At 35.0% G+C, this 23168-nt stretch overlaps 1 protein-coding gene across 1 annotated transcript; it reads left to right on the forward strand.

Annotated features, from left to right (window-relative positions):
* Positions 1-5035: 5035 nt before the first annotated feature.
* On the forward strand, positions 5036-5470 carry LOC127095745 (uncharacterized). The gene has a single exon (XM_051034392.1). The coding sequence runs from the start codon at positions 5036-5038 to the stop codon at positions 5468-5470; it is 435 nt and encodes a 144-aa protein (XP_050890349.1).
* The last annotated feature ends 17698 nt before the right edge of the window (positions 5471-23168 follow it).

Consider the following 23168-nt stretch of genomic DNA (forward strand, 5'->3'; position numbering starts at 1 on the left):
TCCCAAATAACCACCCAGAACCTTCACCAACCTCCACTCAAACTTTCCAAAGACCTAACTCATCCTATCTAATCCTCATCTAAGCTAAGCTTAGTTGTCGAAATACCTCCCTGAGTTTGATTCTGATCAGGTAGTTTCACTGACCCCTATCTCTGAAACAAGTTACCAATCACCTCGAAATGTTCTTTTGATCATTAACCCTAAGTTTTCATCTTTGATTATTCCATTTCCAACATTTAATTTTTAGATTAGGTTAAGTTTATTCATATATGTCATGGCAGAATACTCCACACTCAGAGCCAATCAATGGCTCATAACTTTGGAGGATAGTTTGTTTATGTGTTTGCAACATTAATCCATGAAAAAATCTGGTTAAAAACACTAATTTTTGGACTTTGATTTTCGAAGTTCCAAGGTTGAAGACGACCGTTCTTGCAAAAAGTTTAATTCAAACACGAATCGTGCTCCACTCTGATTAGTAGGTTAGCGCACACATTCCATTTTAGTTTTCTTTTTATTATTTATTCATATGCGTGTGTTTTATATCACAACTGGGCATTTGGTCCAGTGGGAGAGGGGGTTGATCCCCCCATTACCTCAAGGTCAGGGGTTCAACCCTCAGCATGTGCATTTCTTTTGTTTCTCTTTTTAGTTATCTCGCTTATGTTTATTTATTTCCACCTTATTTATTTCCAACTTTGTATTATTTTTTACCCTCATTTATTTTATCATTCTGATAATATGTTCAACATGGACCCCCATTGTTTTTGCCTTTAGAATTTATTGGTGCTTTGTTTCAAGTCATTTCAATATTTTTTTAGGGACTTATGAAGTCTTGAATTAGGGATAATGAAATCTACCTTTTGGCGTGATGTTGGTTTGGTTAGGGTTGATTTGAACCTTCCATACTTCAAACCTACTAATGGATGATCAAGTGTTCATTCATGGTACTTTGAAGCATGGATAGGTTTCCCCTAGATCAACCAACTTGGGTCATTGACATGTAGATGAAGCCTTATTTGTACATATGTTAACCTTATGATTTCATCTGATACATTGTTATTTGTTTATATTGTACCAACCCACTAACCTCTTATATTAACATGTTTATATCATACAATAACTCTTGCTAGCTTGTTAATATCATACTTTGAACTTATACACCTTGTTTAACCTGATTAACTTAATCAATCATTAAAACTTTCGACCTTGAGTACGCATAGTCTTCCTCTTGTCAATTTATTGATAGATGAACTTGGGGTTGAATAACTTTCATTGGTACAAATCTATGGTAAATTGATCCATTGATCATCTTCCATACTTTGCATTACTGATAAGTTATCTCTTGATGCTCCACATTTTGAATCTATTGACCTAAGGATAAATAATCCTCAAGTATTGGTCCATTGTTCATAATGCCAACTTAACCTAAATTTACTAACTTTGATTACCACTAAATTTTTGTTATTGTTATTTTCATTTTTTATTTTTTTATTTACTTTTATGTCATTTATATTCAAGTACTCATCATCATCATAATTTTACAAACTCATCATGCATATTTACTATTGTCATTTATTTTTAATATTATCATCACATTAAAAACAACAAAAACATGATAAAATGATAAGGCCAAAAATAATTCATTCCACTTAATCAACTTGAATTTAAAGGATGTCATCCTAGGACCTTTGCTTAGAGGCTTTTTCTTTATCTACGTGATACTTGGTTCAACCTTTGGTTTCATTTGTACTTGCATTCCGGTTGTAAGAATGGCATCATGACACTACCTTACGGGGATATGTTTGTAAGACCATTATCCTTTGTTTAGCTTAAGCCACACTTTTGCACACATAAGGCTTTCTCTTGGACTACCTTATAATGATCCTCTTTATTTTCTTGTTGGTTAGTTTGCATACCTATTGCATCACATTAGCCAATTTCATAATTAAATAAACAAACCCTTGATCCAACGTCAAATGGCATTTTGATAGTCAAATTTGAAACCCAATAAAACTACGATAGGTATTGTGCGCCATGAGACTTAAGTGGTTGAAAATAAAAATAATAAACGTGATAAATACCCGCATACGTAAACAAACCAAATGGTTCCCATCGAGTACCATGGACATGAGGGGTGCTAATACCTTCCCCTTGCATAACTGACTTCCGATCCCAAATCTTGGTTGCGAGAGTGATTCCTTATCTTATCTCTGCACTTCCCGTACGCATCTTTTTTTTAGGGTTTTATCGACTATTTCCCCTCGCCTCTCTGATATAGGCATATAAATAAAATTCGCTGGAGACTATACTTTTTCTCTTCAAACATAGAAGGCGGATGTCCCAATTCCGCCTCTCCGAAAATCCTGGTAGCGACAAACTCAAATGAAATCAACTTTTAAACTCAATAAATTAACTTCAAATTCATTTTCAGATTAACCTGAAAGGCAAATTCAATTCAGATTCATTTCCAACCAACTCTAACTAACTTTTTGATCAAATAACTGTTTTCCACATTTGAGTTTCATTTAAAGTGAATTACAACTGAGTTTCTAACATAAACTCAATCTATAAATTCACTTCACTATCTCAAATTCAGGATCACATAATCATATTCTCTTCTCTCTTGTTTCTATCTCTCTAAACCTCACTTCATCGCTCATTTTCACCATTGTTGCTCAGAGCCTCACCTCGGAGATCTGAAACAACAGGAGCTAAACCACTTTCATTTCACACACGACAACAAGAAATGCGTCGTGCGTAAAAGAAGAAAAAGAAGAAGAAAGGATAATAACAAGAAATACTTTTGTTTCCTTTTGGTTTAAACACCATTTATATTTCCCTTTTGATTTAAACACCATTTTTCCGATTTAAACACCTACCCTTACTTCTTTCATTGGTTTAAACACTATCCTTGTCTTTTTCTCCAATTTAAACACCTTACACTGTTTCTTTTATTGGTACAAACACCACCCCGACTTACTATCTAGTCTAAACATTCCCTTTCATTCAACCTTCTGGTTTAAACACCACTTTATCACTTTCTCTGGTTTAAACACCATTGCTTCAGTTTAAACATCTTTGCTTTGGTTTAAAAACACCATTACCATTACTTTGGATTTAGACAATACCCTTTTGGTTTAAGCACCAATGTTCGGTTTAAACTGTGAGTACAACTTCCGTTAGATGTGTTTTGTATGAAGTTAAAACTAGGATACTTTAGGGAAAATGTATATTGGACGGTATCCTCTGAATATTTTTGCGCATCTGAGCATTAGGAAGCATCAAAGTATTTGGAAACAATGTGGGAAAGTCTCATGCATCAAACATGCATGAAAAATCAATTTGTGAAAAATAGCAGTACAGGTCGACACATAGAACTATAGGTCGACACATAGAACTACAGGTAGACCTATGGAAAAAATATCTTGTCTATAGGTCGAGATATATGATGTTGTATTAAAGCATGTAGCATATGTTTCATGTACCAAGTTTTCAGGTCGACACATAGGGAGCACATAATTCTCATAGGTCGACACATGACCTTGGACAGGTCAACCTATGCATCGAACAGGTCGACACATAACCTGTATCGATTGACCTATCCAATATTTTTCTATCCTCCTTTGCATTTATTTTTTGCCTAAAACACCCATGCATATAAATACTCCATACATGCATCATTCTCTAATAAGATTTTTAGAGTGATTAAAACCTATAAGAATCCAGGATTTTAAAGTAACTCATCATCTTTAATTAAATATATGCATACACAAAATCAAACTACACATTATCATTTTTTGATTGGGTTCCATCTAGATTAGGATTGATAATGTCAAATTAGGTTTGTTGTATCGAGGATATTGGGTTGCAATTTTTCAGGGATTCAAATAAGAAAATTGGTTTTGGGTTTTCCTTCAAGATCTTTAGGGTTTAAAGGTTTTTGTCAAGATTGTGAAATTTGGATCCGATAGAGTGAAAGCCTTGAGACTATGTGTGTCGGCAAGGGAGTAGCGTGAAACGGTGGATCGCATTGACAAATATTGTGTTCAAAATTTGTGCACTTGGGATTAATTTAGTCGGGTGAAAGCCTTGAGACAAGGAGGTCGTGCAAGGAAGTATCAATAACAGGTGAAATGAAGAGGCATTATTGGTGACTTAATGAAGGTTTTTGGAAGTGCTAGAGTCAAGAACATACCTAGTGTTTGTGGGATTTGATTTCTCATATCTTGTATTGATACATTCGCAAAGTAAGAATTATTATATTAATATCCCAACTCGAATTCGAATTGAGGGAAGACATACACATAGCCAGGTCGATTGGGGAACTACCTAAACAAATCTTTGCATACTCTCTCTCTCTCTCTCTCCCTGTCTCTCTATCCTTCTATCTTGTTTATTTTTTGGTATTAATTACTTTGATCTCTTTATCAACATTGTTTGGATAATAACTTTTGAATTCTTTGTTAAATTATGTTTGTTATAGTAATTAGTTACCATTTGGTAGTTATTGGCTTTTAAGAACTACAAATACTATACTAATATCCAAAATTGTTGATTGCATGCAAAGTGTTTCACGAATTATGTCAACTAGTCTTTAATGTATTGTTGATATTGGAGATAGGTTGTTACTATAGTAGAGTATTCGATTTAGTGCTTGAAGTATTGATAAACCAACTTTTAAATTATTATCATACCATTGGTACTCATACGCATATCCGATTTTCTCAATAGAAGGTTCGGTTAGACGATTTTGAATCCATAAAATATTTTAAACTTGCTTCCACGCCATAAAATTTTCTAAATCAAAGTTTTGAATAATTTTTTTTTATTTGGGATCTATTCACCCCCTCTAGATCTAGGCCTATCGTCTAACAAGTGGTATCACGAGCTCCGGTTATTTTTGGTCTTAAGATTTTCTTATTAGATAATGGCTACCAAACCTAAATGGGTGTATAATAGAACACCTATTTTTACCAAAGAAAATTATGGCTATTGGAAAGCTTATATGTGTATCCATATCAACTCTATTGATATGGGTGTATGGGACGTCATCGTCAATGGTCCTAATCAAACTAAAATGACCAATGGTGAAGGAGTCATTGTGCTAAAATTGAAAAATAAATGGAATGATAATGATAAGAAGTTGTGGTCTCATGATTGGAAAGCACAAGATATTCTCATATATGTATTAGGTGTTGATGAGTATTATCGTGTCTTTCATTGTGAAATCGCCAAGGTTATGTGGGACGCATTAGAAGTTTCCAATGAGGGAACTAATAAAGTCATACAAGCTAATATCAATACTTTGAATCAACAATTTGAACTCTTTCGTATGAAGCATAGTGAAACCATTGCCAACCTGCAAAAGAAATTCATACATCTTATTAATAGATTGAATGCTCTAGGTAACTGTATCTTCAATGCTATTGCTACTAACAAGGTTTTAATATGTCTTAACAGGGATTAGGAACCCAAGGTCACCACTATCAAAGAGGCGAATGATCTTAAAGCACTTGATCTTACTACTTTATTTAGCAAATTGGAAGAACATGAGCAAGAAATCACTTGCTTGGAAAAACATGAAAAATAATATGAAAAGACGATGAAGAAAGAGAAAGGTAAAGACAAGATGGAAGAGAATAAGTCCATTGCTCTAAAGATTTCTAGTTTCAAGTCCTCAAAGAATGAACCTAGTGAGTATGAAGAAAGGGATGACAAGATCTCCGATGATGATGATGTTGGGTTATTTGTCAATAGATATCAAAGGTATATTCGGAAGAACAATGTTATGCACTCCGAAGGAAACTTAGCAAAATTTAGAAGGGAGTCCAAGTCTTCAAAATATGGTGAGAATAGTAAAGGTAAATTTAGAAGTTGTTGTTATGATTATGGTGAAATTAGTCACTATAGACCGAAATGTCCCATGATGTATAAAGACAAATAAATAGGGCATCACAAGAAGCCTAGTAAATATAGAAGAACTTATGTAACTTATGAGAGAACAAGTGACTCCTCAAGCGATGGAAGCTCCACTTCAAGTATAGAATCATCTCGGATTTGTCTTATGGCAAATGGAAGGAAGTCGGAATATATTCATAAATCTATGATAGACACAAATTTACAACCTAAAAGTGAATTTTCTATTTATCCTTCTAAGTATGAAAGATCTTTGAATCATTCATACAAAAATCATAAAATTTTTAAAAAGGATTCAAATGGTAAAAACATAACTCATCAAAATATATCTTGTCAGTATTGTTGCAAAAAGGGTCATACCATTGAGAAGTGAAAATTTAGGAAGATGTTAGTTCCTAAAAGAGTCTCTCAATTCTTTCCTAAATGCAACCTTGATTTCAATTACTTTAAAGGACCCAATTAAGATCGGGTACCTATTTCCTTTGTTTAACTCTATAGGTTGAATATCTTGAATCTACCAAAAAGATGTGGTATCTTGATAGTGGATGCTCAAGGCATATGATGGGTGACATATCACTTTACATTGGCTTTGTGCCAAAGAAAAAGAGATCAATCACTTATGGATACAACAACAAAGGAGTTATTCTTGGAAAAGGTAGTATAGGTAATTCATCATCTACTACTAACTCCGATGTAATGCTTGTTGATGGTCTCAAACACAACCTTCTTAGCATTTGCCAACTTTGTGACAAGAGTTTTATAGTCACTTTCACTAATACTTGTTGTTTATTTGAGCATAATGAGAAGAAGGATTATGTGTTTAAGGGCTTAAGAGTCAATAATACTTATATGCAAAATTTAGCTGATGTATCCTTGGTTGGTACTAAGCGCCTTGCTACCATGAGTGAAAACTCTTGGTTGTGGTATAGGCGCTTAGCTCATATTAACTTTGACTTACTAAACAAGGTAACCTCAAAAGATCTAGTCATTGGTCTTCCTAAAATGAAGTTCACAAAAGATCACCTATATGAAGCATGTCAAATGGGGAAGGAAACAAAGGTCTCTTTTAAATGAAAAAATGTTGTTTCAATATATAGACCTCTCGAACTTCTTCATATGGACCTCTTCGGTCCTTCTAGGACCAAAAACTTAGGTGGAAACTATTATGTCTTTGTTATGGTTGATGACTATTATGGATTTTGCTAGATTATGTTTTTGTTTAGTAAATATGTGACATACCCGACTTTCAAACAATTTGCTAGATTGTTCCAAAATAAAATGAATTTGAAAATTGTTTCCAGTCGAAGTGATCAGGGAGGGGAGTTTGAAAACCTTCTTTTTGAAAAGTATTGTGAGAAACATGGTATTGAGCACAACTTCTCGGCTCCTAGAACTCCACAACAAAATGGGATTGTGGATCCTAAAAACCAAGTTTTAGAATAGTTAGCGAGGATGATGCTTAATGAAGGTAATTTACGAAAGTAATTTTGGGCCGATGCTATTAGCACAACATGTTACGCTTTGAATAGGATATTAATACATCATATTCTAAACAAAATCCCGTATGAATTACTTAGAAGTAGAAAACCTAATGTTTCTCACCTTCATGTATTTGGATGTAAATGTTTTATTTTAAACAATGAAAAGGACAGTCTAGGTAAACTCGATGCTAAAGCCGATGAGGGTATCTTCCTCGGATACTCACAATTTAGAAAGGCATATAGGGTCTATAACAAGAGGATACTTATTATTGAAGAGTCAGTTCATGTTTCTTTTGATGATTCTTTTCCAAGATATGTTGGGAAGGGTATGTCTTTTCATGATATATGTGTGTCTTTTCATGACATTCTCAGTGAATCCGATGAAGGGATTGATCAAACTCAAACAAATGAAAATGAGAAATTATAAAATGATGATCACGAAGAAGAAAAGGAGGAGAGTCTAGCTGCAGTAGACAACCTTCCTTTGTCTTAGAGAACATCCAAAGATCACCTTATTGATAAGATTCTTGGAGATATCACAAAAGGCATGACAACATGCTCTAAGATAAGTGACTTTTGTTATCACTTCATTTTTATGCCACACATTGAGCCTAAAAATGCTAGAGATGCATTACATGATGAGCATTGACTCATGGCAATGCAAGACGAGCTAAATCAATTGAAATGGAATGACATTTGGGACCTTGTCCCGCGTCCAAAAAACCATCAAGTAATAGGCACAAGATGGGTTTTTAGGAACAAGCTTGACAAAAATGGAATGATAACCCGGGATAAGGCCCGGTTAGTTGCTCAAGGGTATAACCAAGAGGAGGGTATTGACTATGAAGAGACTTATGCTCCAATCGCCCGACTTAAGGCTATACACATTATTCTTTCCTTTGCTTGCTCTAAGAACTCCAAATTGTTTCAAATGGATGTAAAAATTGCATTTCTAAATTGTTACATTAATGAAGAGGTGTATGTTGCTCAACCTCTCGGTTCTGAAAGTCACGAGTATCCCAATCATTTTTTCAAATTAAAACGCGCTTTGTACGATCTCAAACAAGCACCTTGGGCTTGCTATGATTGATTAAGTAAATATTTGATTAATAAAGGGTACTTAAGGGAAAAGGTTGGCATTACTCTTTTTACTAAGAATGATGGAAATGATACTCTTCTTGTACAAGTATATGTTGATGACATTATCTTTAGATCTACTAATATGCAACTTGTCAAAGAATTTTCTAAGTTTATTCAGGGAGAGTTTGAAGTGAGCCTTATGGGAGAGCTAAATTACTTCCTAGGTTTGCAAATCAAACAACTAAATAAAGGAACATTTGTTTGCCAAACCAAGTATTGCAAGGGCTTGCTAAATAGATTTGGCATGGTTGATGCAAAGTAGATTGACACTGTGATGGATAAGAATGGTAAATTGAAAAGGAATGAAAATGGTAAGGATGTGGAAGTGAAGAAATATAGATGTAAGGTAGGTTCTCTTCTATATATCACTGCATCTAGGTCAGATATCATGTTTATTGTATGTATGTGTGCCCGATATCAATTACCCCCTAAGAAATCTCATCTCAAAGCCGTCAAACGTATTTTTAGGTATCTTCACGGTACTTTGAATTATGGGCTTTGGTATTCCAAAGGGAGTGATTGTCGCTTAGTTAGTTACACTAACTCCGACTTTGCCAGTTGCAGGTCGTATAGAAAAAGAAATAGTGGGACTAGTCACATATTTTAAAACTCCTTAGTTAGTTGGAACAACAAGAAACAAGTTTCAAATGCTTTATCAACTTCCGAGGTGGAATACGTAGCGGTTGGTAGTTGTTGTGCTCAAATTTTGTGGTTTAAAAAAATTACTTGATTTTGAAAACTAAGTTGTATTCCAATTTTGTGCAACAACACTAGTGTCATTAACCTAATTAAGAACCCGGTGCTACATTCTCGTACTAAGCATATTGAGATTCGTCATCACTTCCTACGCGATCATATTGAAAAATGCAACATCGTTTTTTAGCATGTTGATAGTAAAAAACAACTAGCCTTTACTATTACAAAATCATTTGCGACCGAACCATTCTTTAACATTCGATGGGAATTAGGAATTCTTGACATCTCAACACTTGCCTATATGTTCTGTTAATGCAAATTGAATACATCTTATCTATCCAACATTTCTTGACGAACATACTTCATAAGAATGCATTCCTCATCATTTCACAAGTAAGGTACTATTGTTTCATTTTCCGTTTTTGTGTACTAGCTTTCTATTTTCACATGTTATTTATGGTTCATATGGTTGATGTTCTTGACATATAAGATAGTTCATATATGATCACTTCCAACAATGTTTAATTAATGCATGTCAATTCATATGCTTATAGTTCCGTTTTGCTATCTTCATTCTCCTTGAAATATGGTATTTAGTGGGACTTGTCACATATTTTAAAACTCCATGTTACATTGTTAATAATATCTTTGATTGTCCGTCATTATTATGTTTTCATCTATGTTTTTGGTTTGTATGGTGGTACTTTGTTTACCACCTTGCTATAGCACATGCGTATGAAGCATTTCGGGAGCACTAAAGGCGTATGTCACATAATCATGTCATTCTTTGTAACATGACAAGTATTTTGTGTTCACTTTGTATACTTTATTTTCATGATTGTGTTGTGTTTATGTGGCATAAGTTGTGATAATTTATTCTATTGTTGCATTATTATCTTGTATTTATGTTTACATATCTCTTTTAAATATGCAAATCATTCTATGTGAGTGTTATCATATTGATATTCTTATCTTTGCAAAACACATTTGTCAGTTATATTTGTTTATGTGTGTTTTCTTCTCATCGTTTGCTTCGCTTTTATTTTATGTTTTCAAAGGAGGAGAAGTAAGACGAAGATGAATGGATTTGTAGGGTGCATACATTTAGGAGGGGATTTTCATTGCAAACACATATGCACCGTCACAAGTTTTTCAATCATAAAAAAGCAGGAGTATATGAGTACAACTTCCGTTAGATGTGTTTTGTATGATGTCAAAACTAGGATACTTTAACGTAAATGTATATTGGACGGTATCCTCTGAATGTCTATGCACATTTTAGCATTAAGAAACATAAAAGTATTTGAAAATAATGTGGGAAAGGTCACATGCACAAACATGCATGAAAAATTATTTTTGTGAAAAATAGCAGTACAGGTCGACACATAGAACTATAGGTTGACATATGGAAAACTTTCCTGGCTATAGGTCGACACATAGAACTACAGGTCGACCTATGGACAAAATTTCTTGTCTATAGGTCGACAAATTAAGTCTATAGGTCGACGCGTATGTTGTTGTATTAAAGCATATGGCCTCTATTTCATGTGTCGAGTCTTTAGGTCGACACACAGGGAGTACATAACTGTCATAGGTCGACACATGACCTTGGACATGTCGACCTATGCATCGAATAGGTCGACACATAACCTGTATAGGTTGACCTATTCAATATTTTTCTTCAAAATATCATATTTTTCTATCCTCATTTTCATTTCATTTTGCCATAAATCACCTGATGCATATAAATACTCCATACATGCATTATTCTCTAGTAAGTTTTCTAGAGTGAGTAAAACCTACATGAATCCAGGATTTCAAAGAATTTCATCAGCTTCAATTCAATCTATGGATACACATAATCAGTTTTTAATTGGGTGCCATATGGATTAGGATTGATAACGTCCAATTAGGTTTGTTGTACCGAGAATATTAGGTTGCGATCTTTGAGGGATTAAAATAAGAAAATTATTTTAGGGGTTTCCTTAAGATCTTTATGGTTTAAAGATTTTTAACAAAATTGTGCAGTTTGGATCCGATCGAGTTAAAGCCTTGAGACTAGGTATGTCGGCAAGGGAGTATCGTGAAATGGTAGATCGCATTGACAAACCTTGGGGTCAACATTTATGGGCTTGGGATAAATTCAGACAGGTGAAATCCTTGAGACAAGGAGGTCGTGCAAGGAAGTAGCAACAACAGGTGAACTGAAGCAGCATTATTGGTGACTTGATCCAGCTTTGATCAAGGTTTTTGAAGGTGCTAGAGTCAAGAACAAACCTAGGGTTTCTGGGATTTGATTTATCATCTCTTGTATTAATACATTTGCAAAGTAAGATTTATTATATTAATATCTCAATTCGAATTCGAATTGAGGGATGACGTACCCATAGCCAGGTTGATTGGGGAACTCCCTAAATAAATCCATGCGTAGTCTCTCTCTCTCTCTCTCATTTATTTTTCAGTTCATAAATTGTTAATTATTTTGATCTCTTGATCAACTTTGTTTGGAAAATAACTTTTGAATTCTGTGTTAAATTGTATTGTTGTAGTAATCACTTACCATTTGGTAGTGATTGGATTTTAAGAACTACAAACACTATACTAATATCCAAACTTTGTTGATTGCACGCAAAGTGTTTCACGAATTGTGTCAACTAGTCTTTAGTGTACTGTTGACATTGGAGATAGATTGTTACTATAGTAGAGTATTCGATTTAGTGCTTGAAGTATTGATAAACTAACTTGTGAATTATTATCATACCATTGGTACTCATACATATATCCGAGTTTTTCAATAGAAGGTCAAGTTAGACAATTTAGGATTTGAGAAATATTTTAAACTTGCTTCTGTGCCATAAAATTTTCTAAATCAAATCTTTGAATAAACTTTTTAATTTGGGATCTATTCACCCCCCACACTCTAGATCTAGGTCTATCATCTAACATAAACACTATTACCTTTACTTTAGTTTAAAACACCATTGCCATTGCATTGGCATAAATATCTTTTCCGGTTTAAACACCGACCTTTTTGGTTTAAACACCACTACCCAGTTTAAACACCACATTCATTTTACCAACCCAGTTTAAACACCACTACTATCCCCTTTGGTTCAAACACCAACCCTTTGGTTTAAAAAACACTTTTAGCATATCCTTTGATTTAAACACTATTTCCTTAGTTTAAACACCACATTATTTCAACCTTTGGTTTAAACACCACAACCTAGTTTGCCCTTTGGTTCAAACACCATACCAATTTACCTTCCAGTATAAACACCACATCAACCAATTTGCCATTACACTTCAAGTTCCTTATTTCACTTAAACACCACATCTACCAATTCTCTATCACTTCACACCATTTTCCCACTTCAAACAACTATCTATCATTTCACATCAATTACCTTTTCTCTTTGATTCAAACACTAGTCATATCTCTTGTCAGGTTTAAACATCAATTCTATCAAGTCTTCCTTTCTTTGTCCGTCTTAGTTCCATGAACTACCGAACTTTGATTTCCTTATTGCACTGTAAGGACACGTAGGCACGAGGACCCCAATCCTCTCTGAGCACTTTGTTTATTCTATTACTTTCCCCCTTATCTTTTACGAGTAATCTTTAGATAATAACACCCATTCGAGCAAAGAACAATCAAAATGGTTATCTTTGAGTACAACAGATGTGAGGGGTACTAATACCTTCCCATTGCATAATCGACTTCATTTCCCATTTTTATCTTCTCTTGAGTTTTATCGATTTTTTTCCTTTCCTTCGAGAATAAATAAAGTTTGATGAAAAATCTGGTCTATCTTTGAGCGTGCGATGCACTCAAATATTTTTCGTGTAGCTTCAGCAGCTAGCCACTCCAGATGTCGTGGTGTGTTTTTCACACGTCTACCTCTGACCGGCTTTTCATATGCTAAGGGGAAGGGGAACAACCCTAGTGACATCCAATAAACTTCGGGGGAAGACCTCGCAAGTTATTAAAGATCTAGAGATGTGTACTCAAGATCACGCTGAATACCTTAAAACAAGTACCAAAAAAGTAATAAACTCATCTTCCCTCTTTATTATCGCAGCGACTTCCAAAAAACTTCGACGGAAGACCTTGGAAGTTCATAAAGATCTAGAGTTGTGTACTCGGGATTGTGACAAACGCCTTAAAACAGAGACGTCTAGTTAAATTCGAGGGAAGACCTCGTAAATATCCATGACCATGTACTCAGGATCATACAAAAACACCTTAAATAGGTAACAAACGAATTTCATTCAATAATGATGTATTTTCTAAATAATTTTTCATTTCAAAGTACTATTACATAAGTACTATAAAAAAAGAAAGAAAAGTGGGATAAGGACCCCACCAAGTCTACTTTCATATAGAAACAATATTCCCGTCTATGACACATTGATCCAATCAGAGTTTCTCCATGGAAAATGTCAAAGGATAGTGAAAATACTCTACTTAATTCAAAGAATTTTTAAGCGACTATGAAACCGCATCAAGGATGGAACTCGTACAGTCCTCCAACTACCAAGTTAACAAAGCATTATGAGAGTGCAATAGCTCTATTTCCTTTTGAGCAGCCCCACACTACTTCAAACAACACACGAAGCTTGGTGTTTCATTGCCACATTCCTCACCACCTAGTCGGAAAAGAACCAACGAGCTTCAACGGAAGCAAAACATTCTTAACCCCATAGAGAGTGAGAGAGAGAGAGAGAGGTAGAAGTTTCCTTTGCTTCATACATGTACCTATCTCGCTGAAGCTTTGAGTCGTGCATGTTGTCTTTCATCAGTCGCTTTTCAGCATGGTGCCAATCAGACCAGAAAGCTCTCAACTGGAGGCACCAAGAACCAGAACAACCGAAGCGCATCGGGTATACTTGGCTAGTTTATGAAGGAGAATTGCGACCCAAAGTGCAGCGGAAATTAAAATTTTCTCCTTTAGAGATCCTTACGAATGGTCATGATCAGTGATAGAATATTTACCTCTTGTGACGGTTGAAACCTTTGGTGCAGATCTCTTGTGACGATCAAAACCTTTGATGCAGATCCACGAAGCGATCACGAACGTTGAACGATGACAACGTCTCTACTCAGTCCACACGAACGGGTTCCTTCAATCTCAGTGCTAGCTGGTACGAATGAAGGCTTTGAGTGAGAGAGAGAGAGTGAGAGAAAACGAAAATAATGCAACCGCAAATTTTTGCTTCTGCACAAGGGTTCTATTTATAGAACCACTTGTGTGGGCTTCAAGCTAAAAGCCCACTTAAGTGTATTTTGGCCCATATCTTATAATATGCCCAAAATCACTTAAGCTCATGGTACCTTACCATATTTCGTATTCTACTCAAGTACATCGTACCTTACGATGCTCTATAACTCACTTAAGGGCACCGTACCTTACGGTATTCCTTAGTTACTCTATCTCTCATGAATCCGTCCTTTGTGTGTGACCCTGTAGGTTTTCGTGACGTTGGCAATTATATTAAATCACGCATTTAACATAATAAACAGTGAGCGGTATCTAGCAACACATCACTGCTACCCAAGACACGAAAATGTCATGTGATCTGACAATTCCTTCTGTGATAATACTTATGTGTATAATTACCCTTTTGCCCTTATGTCTATATTGAACACAAGGCATAGACCGTGTCATCCTTGTCCAGTTCAATATTGGGCCCATAGACATTTATCCTGTTATGCAGGATGGGCAAATTCCATCTAGGTCACTCATGTCCCTCAGCATGCTTTGTGGAGTACCCATCAACTGTCTTTATGGTTATCCAGTTACGGACAATGTTGGATCAGCAATAAAGCACTCGACTCTACATCTAGGATCCATAGTGGTTTCAGGTCGAAGAGTGGAATACACTATTATCACCATGAGAATAACTTATGACACCTTGCATAACTTTCTATATAGTATTCTCATAGCGGGTCAATCCGGTATAAATATTACTCCTAATATTCATACCTATGTTTAAGACTTGATAACTCTTTATCCATGATCCATGAGATGTGATCATCAGTCTACAAACATAATAGTCTTAATGCTTTAATGTTATCCCACTTCACACTAAAGCTCGACTACGGATACTTTAGGAATAGTGTCCTTATGTTTAATGTGTTCTCATGATTAAGTCACACTTAATACATTAAACGGACTATCTATTCCAGGGACTTTATTAATCAACCATAATAAAGAGAATGCCTTTTATTATTCGATACAAGTACCAAAATGTATTGGCCTATAGGGCTTACACCAACAGTTTACCCATTTCTTCCTCTAGAAAAGAACCGAGAGTGTAGCCGAGTAAATGAAGTCCTTATCCAAATAAGGGGATGACGAACCTTAGTAGAGAGGGAGTCGAATCCCATCAGTAAAGGGCGAGCAATCCGACTGGGGGCATTCAATGAAGTCGGTAGGTTCTCCGCAACGACATTATTTCTGACCAGCCATATTCCTCGCCTTAGAATCTGGAACTTCTTTCCTTGTCCAGGCATTTTGCACGGTAATGAGAAAACATATACATTAGAGGAGTTCAGGTTAAAAATACTATTAAAATCAAAAAGTATGAAGCTTTCCAAAATGGTGTTTATCTCTCTCTGAGAGCTGGCTTTTATCAACAATTGGACGTCAATAAGATGCTTTAAAAGTTTCTTATCAGCCTCCGTCACTAGGGTAATTTCCCATGTATATCCCATATTATTAATGAACTTCAATAACCAACTTTTTAGATATTGGGCCTCTTTAGAGAGATTATTTTTGCTATATATAAAAAAGGTATTCCCTAGAAAAAAAGTGACCCTTAGTACCATACTTGGAGAATAGGTCGGCACATTCACCCTCAAATCCATTAACGATGTCACAAATTGCAACATGAGCTTTAGGACTTATAGGGGTTACTAAAAAGAATCGGTCCTCAAAGGGAGAGAGCTCCATAAGAGGTTCGAAACCATGAATTATCCGCTTGAGGTGGAGTAATCTTCTACCACTAGCCTAGGATTCTGAGTCATCAAGAAATTTGAAAAGGTGAAGGAAGAGGATCACATTTGGTCTTACATCCACATATTCACACTAATACTTGTAGAATCTCATGTATACCCATCACGAAGGGATACGAAAACCCATAATGGAAAAAGTGAATTCTTAAATGGAATGACGTAAGTGCCATATTTTCCGCATACTCTTTCGTCCTCAGAAAGATTGATAGTTGCCAATCAGAAGATAAACCAACTTCTATAAAAGCACCGTCAAGACCACCTGGTTTGGCCAAAAAAAGTATTGAAAGGATAAATAGGATTCATCCAAGAAGATGGAGTATCCTTTTTATACTTATGAATACTTTTATCTGATTTCTCATTCATAATGAACTAACTTTACAGTTGCAGGAAATGAAATGTAGAGGAGTGAAACAATTAAACTAATAAAAAAGAAAAAGGAAGACTCAAAAAAGGAAAATGATACTTATTTACCTAAAACAAAATATGTTCTGGAAGGAAAAAAGCTTCACCAAACACATCTAATCACTCACACACAACACTCAGAGTTTATGTTCCCAAAAACCATAATGATGATATATATTAAAATATGTTTTGAAGTATGGTGTATTAAATGCATAACTCTTTAATAAATGAAACAGTTCTCAATCATTTGTCTTCAAAATAATTAGGGGTTGGATGACATTTTGGGTTATAATATGAAGCCCATACCCTCTTACATAGCAACAAGGGCTTGTGGGCAACTGTTATGGGCCAATCAAATAGACCATTGATGGATATACACCGACCATGTCGATCCTAGATAGAAATCAAATAAAGATCCCATTTCTTTGAGAATATTCCTAATACATGAATATTATCATTCTAGTGATCATCTATGATATCAGTTGTAAAACATTCAACGACTCTCCGTAATTCACGTCTAACTAAAAACAATTTAGTTATTCTCTCTCTCTCTCTCTCTCTCTCTCTATATATATATATATATATATATATATATATAATATATATATTATATATATATATATATATATATATATATATAATATATTATATATATATTCTTTATTGGGATCATTTATCTATGAGGTTTTTAGGTCTGGTGTAAGGGCATTGTTGTAATATCTCATTGGGAGAAGATTATTTTGGTTATGAACCAAACAAATTGAAAAGATCTTGTTTGGTTGTTAAGGTGAACCTGGTAAAACCCGTGTTTGGTTGGGGGATCTCCGTAGTTAAAACTCCTATTTGGTTCGTGAGTTTAGACTATTGGCAAAATATCTCTCTTGGTTCGTGAGTTCATCCTGGTGGTAAATGCTCTCATTGGTTTGAGATTGTTATGGTGGTAAAATCCCTTATTTGGTTGGGAATTCTTCATTATTAAAACTTCTTCTTTTGATTGGGAAGTTAACCATTGTAAAGCTCCAATCCTTTTGTAAGGAGGTTCATGGAAAAAAAACATGTGAAACACTCACCTAGTGAAAACTCTCGAGAATAAATTCTTTGGGAGTGGAGTAGGTCAAATAATTAGGATGAACATCTATAACTCTCTAATGCATCTTTCTCTTCCCTTACTTTTTTACATTTTAGATATTTATTTCCACTGCATTTCTTTCTCTCTTATTTACCTTATTTCATTGCTTATTTCTTGCTTGTTTTACAAATATGTTTTAAACTCTGATTTTGTAAAAGATTTTTATTTTTCAAATCCACAAAATTCACCCCTATTATATTTGGAGTCACTTATCAGACACATTCTACCAAAAACCTTTTCATTGTAGTTATCTTCTACACCTCATTCATTCTCTATTCCAGTATAAAATACTCGTGATATACCGATATACGATGAGAATATATCATTTTTCATATCGTATCACTTTTGCAACAATATTTTGAAAATTATGATATTATATAGAAAAATGCTAGTCTTTTAATGGATATATGTATATAAAATATTTACACCAATAATGTATATTTATTAAACTCGTATATGATTTCGGTTGTGATGAACAAAATAGAGCAAGTTAATTAGGGACTTGACCCAAAATAAAGTTAAATGTAATATACTAGTTTTATGAAAGGACTTTATATATTTTGATCAAATGCCCCATAATAATGTTCATGTCCAATGGTAATATAAAGCTAATCAAGTAGGCCTAGATGTGTCATCTTGCTATCCTAGACATGTGAGAGTACACGGAGATCTTCCTAGAGGAAACAATTAAGCTACACGATGACATTAAATGTGTGCAATTCTAATGCCACCTACTCCCACTCAATGCCAAAATGAAGCTCATTCTCTTCTCGATAAAATATTCTCAACGAACCTACTCCCTCAATGGAACATGTGCTTGAACTTACCACAAAACTCATGCTTCAACATTTCTCACTTTATTACTGATAACAAGGACTTGGAGGAAATTGTTTACGGTTGGCCAAAGGTCCAACAAGACCAGCCTTATCTAGCTAAAAATCTTCAGTAACTGGCGTACATGTGGACACCCGTTCCAGAGAATCGTATATGAGCATGCCCCGTGTGGTTATCTCCACCATCGATGTACATCCAACGATCCCATGCATCCCATAATGGATCAACAAAGAATAATTCTTACTGCCTCTCATATATAGCTATGATTCTGAGTCATGCTTATGTATTCTCGCATTCACACTTGCATAATTCCACCTCTCTCAAACACTGACTTGGATGTTGGGGTGTTAACCTTGAATATATCTTCCTCTCTATTTACTAAAGGCCTCAACCACTATCACAAAAACCTTTTCACGGTGGTTATCTTCTACATCTCGTATATTCTCTGCTCTAGTATGAAATAATCGTGATATACCAACATACAATGAAAATATATTGTTTTGTCATATCACCTCACTTTTGCAAGAATCACTACGCCAAATAAGGGAAAAGAGGGCGCTTATTTTGGCCTATAACAGCGCTTTTAAGCGCCCTCTAAAGTGGCGCTGGCATAGGTAAAGACAGCGCTTTGTTTTCCTGGAGAAAGCGCTGTCTAAAGTGGCCACATTATAGTGCGCTTTCAGAAAAAAGCGCCCTCTGGAGTGGTCCATAAAGGGACACCTTAGAGGGCGCTTTCAGGAAAAAGCGCCCTCTAAAGTTGTCAATGTAAAGTGTTTAGAGGGCGCTTTCAGGAAAAAGCGCCCTCTAAAGTTGTCAATGTAAAGTGTTTAGAGGGCGCTTTCTGGACAAAGCGCCCTCTAAAGTTGTCAATGTAAAGTGTTTAGAGGGCGCTTTCAGGAAAAAGCGCCCTCTAAAGTTGTCAATGTAAAGTGTTTAGAGGGCGCTTTCTGGACAAAGCGCCCTCTAAAGTGTTAGTTATTTTAAAAAAAATTGTTTGAAAAACAGTGGATATTTGATTGTTAACCTGTTCGCATGCTGCAAAAGTGTAAAATTCATATTGATTTCATCCTTTAATCCAATGTTATACACCATTAATCCATTGATATATACAACATGAATCCATTTATATACAACATTAATCCTCCATATATACAACATTAATATATGATTCTTTGATCAACAATATACAACAACATATTCATGATTTAGTAAAAGTACAACAACAATATACAACATATATACAACAACAGCATACAACAACAACATTCCATACATATATGTACAACAATATACAACCTAGCTATATGATTCTTTGATCAACAATGAATTGACACAATTCATCCTTGATTTCATCCAAATTTGCTCTTGAGTAAGATTTGTATTCCTCAAAGTACTACAATTAAGAGAATAAAACATATTCATGATTTAGTAACAAATTAGATGAAATATCCGATAATATTAAAATAAACCCTAAGTTATTATTCCATACCATTTTTGGGATGTCTATACGATTCAACGCAATGATGTCTCTCATAAATCTCATTACAAAAAATTCGCAATCGACCGAATTATTTTGCTGAGGACACTACACAGAAAAACAAACAATATATATATATAGTTAATTTCTTACAAACACTATTATAAGCAAAAAAACAAACACTATTATAAGCAAAAATAAGATACTTAATATATACCTGAACTCTGATCCAGGTAATGTCCTTCCTATTGCGGTAATTCTTTTTCGATCTAAATTTTATTATTGCCCTAACAAAATAAAAACGTATATTGAGATCAATCTGACAGACATAATTAAATATACAAATACACACGATTATTTAGGGGAATTTCACTTACGCGTCAACCGTCTTCTTCATATTCGGATATTTACTCCAATCACCCAATAAAGAATCGAGATAATACACTATTAGTCTCGAAAGATCCATAGCAACCAACACCCAGTGACCACTGTAAAATAAAACAAAAATTTAGATGAATGAAAATTTTCTACGTAAAAGATATACATAGATTAGAATGAAATTATTAGAAAGAAAATCTAACCCGTTGCCAGAATTAAACGGTAAAAAATACAAACTGGGTGTAGTATTATCGCCGGCCGCCATGAATCTATCGACTAGATCATTCTTTACGGATGTTGGATTATTCGTTATTAACGTTGCGTTGATACGGGAAGTAGCAATAAAATTGAAACGGTTACACAATTCAGTTCCCCGCATCAATGTTACATACATATACCTTAAATAGAAACATAATAAACATTAGACTACTCATTGAAATGTGTAAATAAATTGTTCAACTAAGTAAATTATAGATTGATCGGAGTACCATATGTATGTATGAATGACAGCGATGCCCAATTCGGTGTGTTCAAAAAGTTGTTGGAAGTCCTCCTTTGCAATTATTTCGAAATGAGCAGCTCCGAAAACACCTTCATCAAAATCTATACTACGAATGGCCCCGTGCATAATATCGGACTCATCCACCATTTTCTCAAGACGCATCATAATTTGAGATTTTGTCCCGGACGTCGTTGGAATATCCTTAGCAGCGCTTTTCAACTTTCGACGGGGAACCTAAAAATTCATATAAAATAAATCATGACTTTTTGTGATGCAACAGAATCGTTGCGTATATAATTCAATGGGTATATATATTTGTACCTCTTTTTGAGATGCAACCGACTCGATGCGTCTTGAAATCCCTTTACCAACTTTATGTGTGGGTCTTGTAGGAGTCTAACATTACCATGTAATAAGGATTGATTAAATATCATAATTGTAGCTGAATTGAAATGTGAATACTAAATATTCATAATCATTTAGAACATATATACCTCGGCATCAGGGAAAATTAGATCTGACGGCCAACCAACAAAGGATCCGACTGCATCTCGTATCAACGTTGTCTCTGAAACAACGTCAGGTAATGGGAGAAGGGCGTCCGTATCTAATACAAGGTCAACCGAAACTTTCATAAATCCCACCGGGAGGGGATTATGGTGAAGTAATTCACCCGAAGTATTGTGCACTTTTCCCTTGCCAACCATGCGATAAGTTGGTGACGATAGATACAGCTGACAAGGTGAAATGCCCTAAACCAATAATAAATGTTATTGTTAACGTGTATATGTGTCAAGTAAAAAAGTGCTATTTTAATTTCATAATAACATATATAATTACCTCGGGAAATTTCGGTTGATAATTGATACTAGCTCGGTCACTAGTATCTTTTGCCTCGGAAGCGCACCTTTCCTCTCTATACCTTGCATTCTCGTTTTGCAGTTGGAGTACTTGTGCCCTTAACTCCGCCAAGGTCTCCATCACCTCTTTGTTGGTAGGATTTTTTTTTGTTTTTTTTTTATAAAATGACGACGGAGTCACACCAAAACCCTTACCCCTCACACGACCGGAATACTCAGGAACATTTAGTACTCGACTAAGTACGCTCCTGCAATCCTGGACCTCGGTTGAAGGTACGGTTTGGGATAAAGTCTCCTGAAATATTATTAGAGGAGATTAAAAATGAATTATATGTCTAACAAAATTTTCGATATGATTAAAGAAATAATGTTACATATACTTACACATTCGTCATAAACATTTTGGACCGCTTCAACGACAGCCCCATCCTTCCCAACCCGAGCAGCCTTCCATAATACGTGCTCCGGAAGAGATGTTGCGTCACTTTTCTCCTCGGCTAGCTACACATTGAATTAGATTATAAGATCATCAATTATAACATATTGTGACAATGTATAAGCTCATAGCATTTGAATATACTCACAATTCTTTGTTGTAACCGTGCATAACCCGTACGCCCTTTTTTGTACGGATACGCGGGTTTTGATGCCCTTTTCCTATTTTTGTCGCTTACTTCCTGGATAAAAAAGTTTAAGGCATATTAGAACCAAGTAACTTAACAATTGTATAATACCATAATTAATAGACATTACATGGAATTTTTCGTTTCTTCGTTTGGCGACAAAGTTATCCCATTCATCGGCTGAAATAATCTCGGCATACTTCATTGGCCGTTCTCCTTCAACAAATTTTCCTTCCTCATCCTTGAGAAATTTGTTGCACAAAAAGGATCGAAATCCTCGGAGTCTTTTTCCGGCCAATTGAATACAATATTTTTGTCGGCTTTCATCGATGTGAAAGGATCTCTAAAAAACATACAAATGGAGTGTGTTATTATAAAGTAATATTATAACAATATATGGTCAACAAATAGTCAACAAAAAAACATATAACAATATATGGTAAGTACCTGTATCTCCGACCATATTTTTTCTTTGCCAACCTTCAAGTCCGGACTTCTCCAATTATCACATGTAATCGGAATATGTTGTCGAACAAGGAAACCAATGTAACTTGCCAACATTGAACCGTTAGGCTCAATTAGTTGGTCTTCAGCACTCCAATGCACTTCAAATTTTACACCCTTGTCTCTTGCACGAATGATTGACTTCATAACAGTCAATCCTCGTTTGATTTCTTTTTCAACATTGTTACGTGATCCATTCGCGTCA

Source organism: Lathyrus oleraceus, chromosome 6 (genome assembly GCF_024323335.1).
Source record: "Lathyrus oleraceus cultivar Zhongwan6 chromosome 6, CAAS_Psat_ZW6_1.0, whole genome shotgun sequence".
Taxonomy (NCBI): Eukaryota; Viridiplantae; Streptophyta; class Magnoliopsida; order Fabales; family Fabaceae; genus Lathyrus; species Lathyrus oleraceus.